Source organism: Castanea sativa, chromosome 10, assembly GCF_040712315.1.
Source record: "Castanea sativa cultivar Marrone di Chiusa Pesio chromosome 10, ASM4071231v1".
NCBI classification, from domain to species: domain Eukaryota; kingdom Viridiplantae; phylum Streptophyta; class Magnoliopsida; order Fagales; family Fagaceae; genus Castanea; species Castanea sativa.
This window is the reverse complement of record NC_134022.1, coordinates 33168925-33181645: the sequence shown is the minus strand read 5'-3', so window position 1 is coordinate 33181645 and position 12721 is coordinate 33168925. Positions and strand designations below refer to the sequence as shown.

The 12721-nt window shown below is 35.0% G+C and overlaps 1 protein-coding gene across 2 annotated transcripts; it reads left to right on the top strand.

The window, feature by feature from the left end:
- Nucleotides 1-1231: 1231 nt before the first annotated feature.
- Nucleotides 1232-9745, top strand: LOC142612693 (uncharacterized). 2 transcript variants are annotated; one of them, XM_075784831.1, is made up of 13 exons: nucleotides 1232-1753; nucleotides 2567-2640; nucleotides 3006-3089; nucleotides 3347-3427; nucleotides 3834-3914; nucleotides 5125-5217; nucleotides 6904-7083; nucleotides 7247-7314; nucleotides 7438-7489; nucleotides 8609-8662; nucleotides 8748-8840; nucleotides 8992-9058; nucleotides 9161-9745. In XM_075784831.1, exons 1-13 carry the CDS (start codon nucleotides 1612-1614, stop codon nucleotides 9250-9252), a joined length of 1161 nt encoding a protein of 386 aa, XP_075640946.1. In that variant the 5' UTR covers nucleotides 1232-1611; the 3' UTR covers nucleotides 9253-9745. The 2 variants fall into 2 exon arrangements, with proteins under 2 accessions (XP_075640946.1, XP_075640947.1); XM_075784832.1 differs by lacking the exon at nucleotides 6904-7083 and having other exon boundaries at nucleotides 1235-1753.
- The last annotated feature ends 2976 nt before the right edge of the window (nucleotides 9746-12721 follow it).

Below are 12721 nucleotides of genomic sequence, written 5' to 3'. Positions count from 1 at the left end.
AGTGAAATTTAAATTTTTCGTTGCTATTTATTCCATCCAATTAGAGCATCAGTATTGGTGGTGCCAAAAATTTAGCAATTTGACACCATAAAAAGCTATTTTATCTATTTTACTACCTTACTTTACAAAACACCCAACATTAATGGTATTTAGCATTCAACACAATAAAATAATATATATATTTTAATATGATATATATATGTATATATATAGACACACACATTCACACCATCTTGGAGCATCCTCATCAGTGCCTCTAACAATAATTTTTTTTTTTCTCTCTCACCATTCGGGTTCCCTCTCTTTCCCAACGGCCACAACAACTCAGCAAAGAAGAAGAAGAGAAATATCCAACCATTAACTCAACACAACCCCACCATCACCACTGCCACTCGTTTTAACAATTTATAATCCACTACAAAATTGACCCAAAATCAATATCAAATCAAACAAAACCATCAAAAAACCCAACTCAAAATCAAGCCAAACAAAAATCAAGTCAAACCCACCAATACACCCAACTCCTAATCAAGTCAAACCCACCGAAAACCCCTACTCATCAGGGAGTTTAATGCTAAAATAGATAAGAAATTTTGTACAAACTGATGCAATTGCTCTTAGATACAGTGCACAGCCAAAGATGGCCGTGTACTGTAGCTCAGTAGAAAAAAAAGAAAAAGGGTTTTGTTCTACTAATGCAGCCCACTTTTGCTATAATTTGATGATAAATTTAGTATATTGCTTTCGCAAAATGCTTACACCAATGCTAATGCTATATGCCATTTACTCATATGAGATGCCTTTCATACGAATAGAGGTGCAAATGGGCCGATGGTTTCGAAGACTTTATCTTTAGGCCCAGGATGGCCTATCTCATAATTTTCACGTTCAAGACTTCAAGTCCTTCCGATTTAAATTTATTAGATTTATGTGGTTCTAGTTAGTTCAGTTATTAAGATTTTAATAGTTGTATAAGAGATCTGGAGTTCAAGCTTCGCCTATATCAAAAACTGATTGATGTCTTGGTCTGATAATAAACAACTATTATCAGAAGTGAACACCATAAAATCTCCACAAAAAAAAAAAATTAGTTTTATTATTTATTTATTTATTATGAACAGTTAGATAAATCATAAACATCCTTAAAATAAAATTATAAAAAAATTTAAAAAGAAAAAACTAGAAGCAATCATACGTATCCGTAAATACCGGTACAGCGAACGGCAATCTCGTAAAAGAGTCTCCTTGCTCTTGTCTTGTATTTGTCTTGAGTCTCCAGAAAAGCAAAGAAAACCAAAACAAGATTAAAAGGCTGGCAGGCAACCCCAACTCCCAACTCCCAAGCCCCAAGAATCTTATTAAACGTCCCCGTTTAGTTCTTCCACATCAAAATTCGTTTACAATCGGGGCGTTTATTATTAGTTTTAAAGGTCGCTTAACCCTCCCTCTTTGAATTCTCATAATGTTTTTATAGTTCTATTGACTCAAGTTTTTTAGGTGGATATTGATTAATTTTTTAAATTAGAGAGATTAGAGATTAGAAGATATAAATATAAATAGATCGAGATCAAAATCTGCAACTCTGTTCTGTGAGAAATAAGAGGAGCAACAATGGACAATATAATGAGCAAGCTTCGGAGCCTGGACGCGTATCCGAAAATCAACGAGGATTTCTACAGCCGTACACTCTCCGGTGGCCTTATCACTCTTGTTTCCTCCATCGTCATGTTCTTGCTCTTCTTCTCCGAGCTCCGTAAGATTCCCCTCTCTCTCTTTCTACGTACTTGTTCAATTCTCTATTTTTTTTTTTTTTTTTTTTTTGGGCTAACGATTAATTGCTCTATGTGTATTCGAATTTGATCTGTTTAAATTGATTATGATATGTGAGTCAACCTTTGAAATTTGAATAATCGGCTAGGGCTTTGAATGTTTAGCTAGGGTTTGCCCCTGCTGTATTTATCTATTTGGTTAGGGAGCAATGATTTGCAAAATTAAAATTAGTCGGAAAGGTTGTAATTCTGGTTTGTTATTAAACTCGATGCAACTTGAAATTGCTCGAGGGCTGTATGAAATTTTAATGGTTTTAGCGTGGAAATGACAAAATATTGTGGTGTTGGATGAAAGCATCTAAGTATGGGGAGGAAATTGGGGGATGGTGTATGAGAGAGTTGGTAGAGGAAAGCGTGGATGTAGTATGCGGTGTAGTATAAGAGCGAGTTGGTATTTGAGGTAGGCGATGGCAATCGAGTATAGTTTTTGGTATGATCATTGGTGTGAACACCTGTCTATGTTTTCACTGAGATTTTTATGATTTGAGAGTTGGAGTCAGTGTATTCCTTCTTTGATCTGAGTAATTTTCATGTGTGTAATCTTCAAATACTTTGTGTTCATCATAATGAACACAAATTGCTTCTTTCTGTCAATAAAATTCCATAATTACACACACCCCCACCAAAAAAAAAGGTTACTACCATTGTATTGCTTTATAGTAAATAATTGGCTTTTTGTCTAAATTGCTAACTATGCTTTTTATTGTGCCTCAACATGCATTTTCTGCTTGTTACAGGATTGTATCTACATGCTGTAACTGACACAACACTTGTAGTAGATACTTCCAGAGGAGAAACTCTACGTATCAATGTAATGTTGTTCTCTTTTCTCTGGAAATTTTTTTTTTTAAGTTTCTTGTTCTCTTTTGATAAACCTAGGATTTCACTTCAAATTTCTTTTGAGGTGCTGGTGTAACCATTTTTTTATAACATCATGAGTCCTTTGTTTTTGAGAGCTCCTGATTCTGTGTGTGTGTATATATATATATATATATATATATTCCTTTCAAATCGAGAATATATGATTCAGGAAAGTCTATGATGCATCATCTCCCTAGTGTTTTTCCCCATAGTATTTATGGTAATCTTATCTTATAAAATTTGTACTTGTGTGATACACTACGATTGTCCACTTCAGAATTTGATTCTTGTTCCATATGATATATGAAAGTGCAGTTTGATGTCACATTTCCTGCCCTTCCATGTTCTATACTCAGTCTTGATGCCATGGACATCAGTGGAGAGCAACACCTTGATGTGGTATGCATTTCAAATATATATATTTTTAAATTTATTCTACGTCATCAGTGATATGTAGACCTATATGTATGTATATCTGCATGCATATTCTTCTTCCTTTCAAATAAAAGTTGTAAATTCTGATGCTGGGGATTAAGTCTCTCTCTATCTCTCTCTCTGCTGACAATAAGATGTATAGAAACAGAAAGGACCACACTTATTGCTTGTGACCCTCTGCTGAGTTTAAATTAATTTTTTACAACCTATTTATCTTGCAGAAACATGACATAATCAAGAAGAGATTAGATACTCATGGAAATGTTATAGAAGAAAGGCAAGATGGAATTGGTTCTCCTAAGGTTTGTAATGCAGTATTGCTGGAAGATTGGAAGTTCATTTCTTAGTACTTACATTTTTATTTTTATTTTTTCCCAAAATTGATTCAAATTTCTTTGGATAGATCTGAGCTTTACATTTGGGGCATGATGATGCCTGGAGTAGTGTTTTTTTGTACCCTTTTTTCTTTTTTACCCATCCATTTAGCTAGACGGGCCGGGGGTTGGAACTCTCAATATGAGGTGTCTTTGGTTGCCAAACCTGGCTCAAGTCTAGGACCACAACAGAATGAGGTGGCTTTGTGAAATTCAGTGAAAATTTTCTCCCAAATGCTATGTAGCTCATATATCTCTGTTCTTTCTGCCAATTCAGGTGATCATTTTTCTTCTTCTTTTTTACCCTTTTTTTCTTTCTTTCTGTTTGAATCAGATTGAAAAACCACTACAGAAACATGGTGGCAGGCTCGAGCATAACGAGACATACTGTGGCTCCTGTTATGGTGCAGAAACGGTATAGTTGTCTGTCTCTGGACCCCTTGCTGATTCAAATTTTTTTTAATTATATGTTGGAAGCTGTATGTAAGTTGTTGAACAAAAATTGTTGGATGTTGTTTGTATGATATGAGTCAGTTACCTTATGGATTACTGGTAAACGTCAGCTAATTAATTCAGTACTTTGGTTTCTTTGTCTACATCCAACAGAATTGTAACTGGATGTAGAGATATAGTTATTTATTAAGGGTCTATTTGGTTGGGAGGATGGAAAAGTGAGAGGATAGAAAATTTGGAGGGAATGGAAAAGTGGGAAGTTAGAAGATAATTTATTTTCCCTTATTTGTGTTTGGTTGGGAGGGTGGAAAAGTGGAGGGATGGAATTTTTTTTCTATTTTGGTTGAGAAGAAAAATTGGAGGATAGAATATAGAGTTTGTATAAATTTATTCATATGCCCTTATTAAAAAATGATGTCTAATTTCCAAAAAAAAAAAAAAAAACCAAACAACCAACCCCAAAAAAAAGGCAATCACCCAAGTTTATTAAAAAATAAAAATCATGCCCAGTACAAAAGAAAAAGAAAAGAAAAAAAGAAAAAAAGAAAAAGAAGAAGCACGCGCAGTTAAACCCAAAAAGGAAAAGAAAAGAAAAAGAGAGAAAGAAGAACCAAACCAAAAAACAAGAAACGGAAGCAGTGCATGTGGATTACGCCTAGGAAGAAAAAAGAAAAACAGAAAAAGAAAGTAAGAAACAACCAAAACATGAGAGGAGGGGTAGTTCAGTAATTTGACTGCAACTACTCCTCTCTATTTTCTCGAGATAGCATTTTGGTGGACCCGGGGAGAAAACATTTGCGCCCCACCAGTTTTTCCTCCTTAAAATTCACCCAACCAAACACCCCAATAAACATTTCCTCTCCCATTCAGACCCTAAGGTTTGGGCTCAAGTTTGTGCAATATTTCCTGGCTTGATTATGTGTAATGTTGAACTGATTACAAAGCCTTAACCATCAAAATGAGAAAGAAGAGAGGAGAGAGAAGAACAAGCGCCCCCCCCCCCCCAAATCTTTAAGTTGTCCATTATGATTTCCTTATCCTGAGCTGGTGAACACAGTTGAACTTTGTTCTATATCATACATGGAAAAATAATTTTATATCAAAGATGTTCCTATCCAAATATTTGTATTACTTATTACTCAACCCCCCCCCCCCCCCATGTGTTATTGCAGTCAGATGAAGAATGTTGTAATAACTGTGAAGATGTTCGCGAAGCATATCGGAAGAAAGGTTGGGCACTGTCAAACCCCGATGTGATTGACCAGGTCTGTTTGCATGAAAGCTTACCTTTAATATCTATTTTGAATCTAAAAATATAGCATGGAAGAGTAGCTTGATGCTGGAAGAATAACGTGTGTATTTTGTCTTTTATTGTTCTACCTCCATGATGTGTGTATCTTTTAATTCAACTTGTTGAGTACTTTTGTGTTCAAGTAGATAACTTCATGTTCATATCGTTTCTGCTATTATTTGACTAAGCATGCATCTTCAAATTTGATCTTAGAGAGTACTTTGCTCTAGATAGATAGCTTGTCCCCCCCCCCCCCCCCCCCCCCCCAAAAAAAAAAAAACACACACACACACACACAACTACATTAACAGGAGATGGTTTGTAAATTCTCCTGCTACTTTCATATTGGAACCTGGAGGGATGTCAAAGAGTTAACAAAACTGAGGTTAGTTAAAACAGACTTCTTATAATACGCTTTTTTCAAAGTACAAGAGCAAAATATTGTCTTTTATTAACCAAATGATCTCATGCCTGCATTATGCAAATTGCATGAGGTCTTTACAAGCGTAAAGTGGATTGTTTTACTAGCAAAAGTGTTGCTATAAATATTCAGAACACTTGTTATGTGCAGTTATGATTCACCAGATTCTTATGAACCAAAATGCGTCCTTAATTTAATTACTGAGGATAGCTATGTTGCAAAATTAATTGTTCACAAAGCATGTAAATGATCTGAAAATGCTTAATGTCTTCATTGACGGTATTTGGGACGTACCTGATTTGAAACTTTTTCTATAATTTGAATCCTTTTCCACTATTTATCTGGTTAAACAGGCCACTGGTTCTACATCAGATTTTATTTGAAATCTTGTTCCAAAACAACAAACTTTACTATCAAAACAGGTCCTTTTTTTTTTCAAAATATTAAAAAATGCTAATTAGAATTGTGGACCTTCTGTCTGATGAGCCTCTAAATTATTTTTAATTTTATTACAATTCCAAACAAGAAGAAATGATAAGTGATGAATTCTTTCTTCTTCTTCTTTTTTTTCCCCCTTTCTAGTACCAGACTTAAATTGATGTCTCTTTTTCAAATTCAGTTCCAAACTGTGTTAAAGAAATAGTAGCTAAATCACATGTGTGGAAGATAAGAGTGACAAAGGGGAATCATACTAACTCAATACCTATCCAAAAAAATACTCTCTCTCTCTCGCTCTCTCTCTCTCTCTCTCTCTCTCTCTCTCTCACACACACACACACACACTGCCAAACTTAGTGGTGATGGTGCAATACTTACCTTTAGCCTACCTCCCTGGGATGTTGTGAACTAATCAAATGCAGTTCTGGTAGGAGACCATGAATACTGAGTAGTGATGGTGCAACATATATAATATACATCTAATACTAATAACATGCATCTGTACAAATGACCTGGACAAAAATGCATAGGCAATAAGCAGGCTATAGTTTTCCCTTCACTTGGTGCGTTCCCAACTCTGATTGGTTTTATATTGGCTATTTTTGAGATCCTGTTTGTGAATCCTCTTGACCTGATGGTTCTCTCTCTCTCCTTCCCCCCCCCCCCCCCCCCACAATCTGCATAGGAATAAGAAGATCTTTATCTGTATCCTCATGTCATCAATTATTCCAATGGGAACATCTAATCATCAGTTTGATCTTATGATGTCTTTGGTGTTCTATTGTTACCTGTGACATTCAGTGCAAAAGAGAAGGTTTTCTACAAAGGATTAAAGATGAAGAAGGTGAAGGATGTAATATATATGGATTCATAGAAGTTAATAAGGTGGCAGGAAATTTTCATTTTGCACCTGGAAAAAGCTTTCATCAATCAGGTGTTCATGTACACGATCTGCTAGCATTTCAAAAGGATAGTTTTAATGTAAGCTATGATCATGATGATTCTGGTTGTTTTATTATCGATAATACTCCATGCATTCTGTGAAAGTGGAATCTTTGACTTTCATGTTTCTCATATTTTCTTTTGTTAAATCCTTCATCATGCTTTTTGATGAATGTCTTGTAAATATATTTCCGTGATTCAGGTAAGTCACAAGATCACTAGATTATCTTTTGGAGACTATTTCCCTGGTGTTGTGAATCCTTTGGACAAGTAAGATCTTTTTTTTCCTTTCATCTAAGTTTATTGGGTCATGAAAATTTTAATGCTTCTACTTGTTTATTTGTGACATTTTATATATTGAAATGCATTATTTCTATTTATTCTAATTTTCAGTGTGAAATGGACACAAGAAACACCAAGTGGGATGTATCAGTATTTCATCAAGGTTAGTATCCTAGATGATTGCCCCATCTTCTTATCTAATGGAAGCCAAGGGATTTATACAATGCCTCTAGACTTTATTTTGATAATTATAATGTCTCTAGATATTTGCCTTTTATAACCCCTTTCTAATTCAAAAACTCTCTTTCCCTTTAGTTTAATAATTCACTCTTTTGAAAGATGAAGCATATTGCAACTCACTTAATCCTTCCATGATTTTAGACAAATGAAATCTTTTTATGGCTTATGAATTTTAAGAATTCAATTTTGTGTTAATGCCCCTAGAAGGATTATTTTACATTTGCTTATGTATAGTTTTTCAAAGCTTCACTTTTTCGAGGTGTTAGATTAAATGATTAAATTCACTATTTCCTAACAGTTTAGGATTTTGGAACAATTATCACTAGGTAAAACTGTAATTTTACCCTAAGAAGCACAGACACTCCAAAATCCCCAATTGTGTCCATTTCAGACACTCTTGCATGCGCGTCCTAAGTGCATTGGTTTAGTAGAGATTTTTTTTTTTCCTTTCTAAAATCCTCTGTTTTCAGATATGGTTTAAAAATTTTTGAAAGTTGTTATATATTTTGAAACTTAAGATAAACATAAGATATACCTATAAATAAATAAAATATTAATTAATTGTCATATTCCCACCTTGTTATGTCCAATTTTTTTTCAGGAATTTCTGTCACTGTGTCCCATGTCTATGTCTGTATCCAGGTGTCATAGACTCGTAGCTTTTACAAACCTTTAGCAAATGAGGAAATAAGTATTCAGCAAAAGAGCTAATTGAAATGCACATTTTATCATGTTGTGCATTTATACTAGCTTCTGAATTCTATAATAGCTTCCTGCTGCAAACATTTGCTGCTTTGTATTGCACATTAGCAGATAGTTCCCCTCATTTTTAGTCATGTTTTGTAATGGCCTTTGATTTTTTTTCCCTTTTAAAATTTATGGTTATTTGAAGAGTACCGGGCTTTTGTCTTTTCTTGCTGCAGAGGTTTGAAGCCAGCATTTTGTTTTTGACTGTAGAAAACTAAGAGTACATATTATTGATGGAATAATTGAGAAACAATCAGTTCTAAGGAAATTTACAAATTTGCTTCACTTTTTACAGGTTGTACCTACAGTGTACACAGATGTGAGTGGGCACACTATCCAGTCAAATCAGGTTCAGTAAAACTCATAGAAGCCATTAGTATGTTACTTTCATCTTTTATATGTGGAAAATAACACACTTAATTTGAATTTTGCAGTTCTCTGTAACGGAACATTTTAGGAATGCAGAAATAGGCCACCTTCAGTCCCTTCCTGGAGTGTTCTTCTTCTATGATCTTTCTCCAATTAAGGTGAGGGTTTCTGCTTATGGCTATTCACAGGAAAGATCTAGTTTTTAAATATACTTGTGATGCTGAAGCTATTGAGTTGAAAATTTTCCAGTGTGATTCTGGCACATGGACTATACTTTTGGACTCATTTGTATTTTCTTGTATAATGTAGGTGACTTATAAGGAGGAACACACCTCATTTTTACACTTCCTAACAAATGTGTGCGCTATCATTGGAGGTAATTACTATATATCCCTTGCACTTGAATCTATTGATGAAAGTTGTTATTTCTAGTGTTTTGATTTAATGCATAACAATGGTTTTTGGCTGTTGTGTTCAGGAGTTTTCACTGTTTCAGGAATACTAGATTCGTTTATATATCATGGTCAAAGGGCTATCAAGAAAAAGATGGAAATTGGTAAATTTAGTTGATGATTGATTCAATTTTTGTTCTGTTGTATTTGGTTGCTGTGCGAGTAAATGGCTTTATGGAGAGAATGAAATTTAGAGAAAAGGAACTATCTAATCGACTCTCTCCCTGTGGTTGACTGGGCTCTTATGATCACAATTTACAACTGAGGAATTCTCATTATATCGTTTTGATCACAGAAGGTTGAATTCCTAGCTGACAGCTCCTCTTTCCCAAGTTATAATCAAATTGCAACTGCTTTTTTGATGTGATTATCTTTTTTCTAAGATTAATTGGGGCTTTCATTTCTTGCTAGCAAACTTACAAAAGTATCTTAGTTAAAGACAGAAATCAAGCTTTTTGGAAAGATAATTTAGGATTATGTTATTTGATTTCTCCCTGTTGAGGGGGGGAAGGGGACAAATGACGAACTATTCTTTCTACTTTGTTAACCTTTGCCTGATCTTGATCATTCGTACTCTTAGGCATTGATACAAGTCTTAAGCTTATGAGAAATATGGTTTTTATTTTATTAAATACTAGGTTAGGTCTGTAACCCAGACAGAATTAAAATACGTTGTATATTGCTGCTGCTCGGATTCGGTGTCAAATATATGGCTGCGTCTGGGACTCCAATTGTAATATTACAACTGTCATGATTTCAGTTATGCTAGTTCTATCTTCTAAAAATTGGTGTCAAATCTAGGCTTGTAATTAAATAATGTCATTAAGTTCTTCAGGCTTTGATGGCGATTTTTTTGTTTTTGGACCAAATAAGGTTATGTCAATTTGAACTTCTTCCCGGCAAATCTTGAGGAACTGGCAATTAGCAAGTGGTTGGTTAGGGTTTTTCTGAATGAATAATAAGCCTCTGTTACTATTAGCATGGAGAGTTTATGAGCCCTAGTGAAATCATGGTTAGATAAACAAACTTAATGAAGAATGTCAAAAAAATATATCTATATTATATTAAAGTGTTAAATGTCAGTATTGCCAGTGGATTTATGCCTAACACCCCAGCCATGTAATCCTTGGTGTTAAAACAACTTGGTGCAAAATGTAGACAGAGAAAGCTAAAGAAAGTGGAAAGTGAAGGAGGAATTAACATGGTTCAATTTAATGCCTTGCGTCCAAGTTCTCAATGGCTATATCTTTACTATTATGAATTGCGTTGCAATGAATCCTAAGAAATGGACATATAGCTTTTTTTTAGAAATCAGCTTGTACAAAAAACCGAAAAAGGACTTGATTCTTGGTTTATACGGGTTGAACCACCGGTTTACGGTTTTTACTTGACCAATTGAGGGTTAAGTTCCCAATTGAACTGGCATCTAGTTTTCAAAAATTAAAACCATGATACACAGGAGTTATCTCTAGGTTAAACTACACTAGTATGGGCATACAAAATATCTAGGCTTCTTGAGCCTCAATATCTTTTAACACACCCCCACAATATCCTTTAACACCACAATTACGCATAAGGAATGAGATGCCTCCTTGAACCTATTAAATGAGTTCGAGAGCCTGTTTTGTCCTCTAAACTTAGGGGATAAAATCTCACAATCTTGAAGTTAATTAGTGTATTTTATTACCTATAGTAAGGACAGCTCCTTTTTTTTTTTTTTTCAATTCATGTTTTACAACAAACATACCATGTAAGATCCTTCTTTTGATAAATCAGAATATTGTAAAAAACGATAATTTTGACCTTATTGAGAGATTTTGCCCCTACAGCCTAGTGGATGAAAACTTTGAAGAAACAAATAATCCAAAGTAATTTCCCAAATTAGACTTGATGCATCTGTACTCTGCAGGCCGTAGGATCAGAGAGCTTTAGTGAAATTAAGAATAGCTAATTTTAGAAGGGGGTCCCAACTCCAACTGAAGCATGATGAATGGTTAGGGCTTTTGCATGCAAATGAAAATCGTAATTGGCTTAATCCCGGAAAAAAACCAAAACCAAAAACAAACAAACAAAGTCACAGACACAATGGCCAATGGCAGTGAAGAAATTGACATGTGAACCTCGCTCACATCATATGCGTCTACAGTAAAAGTATCTAATGCTATGAACAGTGCCATTTTTAATTTAAGGCCGTCTCGTAAGAATATCTAACTTTTTCTAGTTTTCTGCATTCTTGGGCAGATCCATTGAACAAGTTCGTATTCATAATTAATATTTAGACATTTAAGTCATCATTCCCAAGCACCACGCATCTTCAAATATCGTTATGAAATAAAGGTAATAAGGGTCCATTTGGATATAGCTGAAAATTAAAAACTAAAAACTGAAAATATTGTTAAAAAAATAATTTTTAAATGTGTAAATAGTACCGTGAGACCCACTTTTAATTAAAAAATTACTGAAAAGTACGTGATAGTGCGCGCACAGTGCGTAAACAGTGCGCACACTGTGCACGCACAGTGACTTGTCCCCTAAAAGCATAAACGGGCAGCAGGGAAAAAAAAAAGAAAAAGGGAAAACGCTGAACGCTGGACGCGTTCAGCGCTATCCAAACCAACCTTAAGCTCTGCATAGTCCGAGGAAAAATATAAATCATGCTTGTCTTGACCTCAGTCATGACTTCGCGGGATTTTTGATAACCATGGATGGAAATGATTAAAAGTGGTGCGGCATGATAATGATAATAGTAATCGGGAAAATGATGACAATTGGGAAAATATGAAAAAAAACAGGGGGGAAAATAAAAGCTTACGAAATGGAGATTCCATGGTTCTCTTTTTTTCTTTTTTCTTTTTTTCTTTGTGAAACAAGAAAAGAAAAAGGTTTGAGTAAAATTATTAACCAGCATAGTGCCACCTTATGAATTTGGAGGCAAGTGTTTTCCATTATTAGTATTGTGAAGGGCAAAATTGCTTAAATGCACATTTGGGCCTTGGGCCTGGTTTGTTGGTATAAGTCTGTTCAATCAGAGTCTTCGAGGCCCACAGACCAGTTCGTGCTACAAGGGGCAAAGGAGATGTCCGAGGAGGAGTATCTCCTCGGACGGGCCCAATAAAGGCCATGAGACGTGCTAAACGATTTAGAGACAGAATTCTGGAAGATCTATTGGGTAAAGGCGTGATCCAAGCACTCGTTAGAAGGAGGAACGTGCGAGAAATATCTGAGGAAAAAAGCTGCTACCACCGCATTAAAGGCCCTGCATTTACCTCCCTGGCCATATTAATGGAGAGATGACCTCTGAATAGTAATATTCAGCCTTTCAGCTATTATTTGAAGATTTCAAGAAGGTGGTGGATGAGACAAGTATCTATGAGGAAAATCTGTGCTACACGTGGGAGAGAAAGAAAAGAAGAAGATGGATATAAAAGGAGAGGAGAGGTATGAAGAGGGGGGGAGGACGAAAAACTTGAAGACCAATTGTAATCTTTTGCTTAAAGAGAGAAATGCAAGACACGTGGTCCTCGGCTTACATCCGAGGAAAGTTTTTTATCATATTCATCTATTATTTGCATAGATTGCGGCATTCT

Bases quoted from the DNA above. Each gene is read 5' to 3' on its own strand.
- LOC142612693 (XM_075784831.1), top strand. From the start codon at position 1,612: ATGGACAATATAATGAGCAAGCTTCGGAGCCTGGACGCGTATCCGAAA. The intron at 2,641-3,005 runs GTAATGTTGTTC...ATGAAAGTGCAG, and splicing joins GAGAAACTCTACGTATCAAT to TTTGATGTCACATTTCCTGC. The intron at 7,490-8,608 runs GTTAGTATCCTA...CACTTTTTACAG, and splicing joins TGTATCAGTATTTCATCAAG to GTTGTACCTACAGTGTACAC.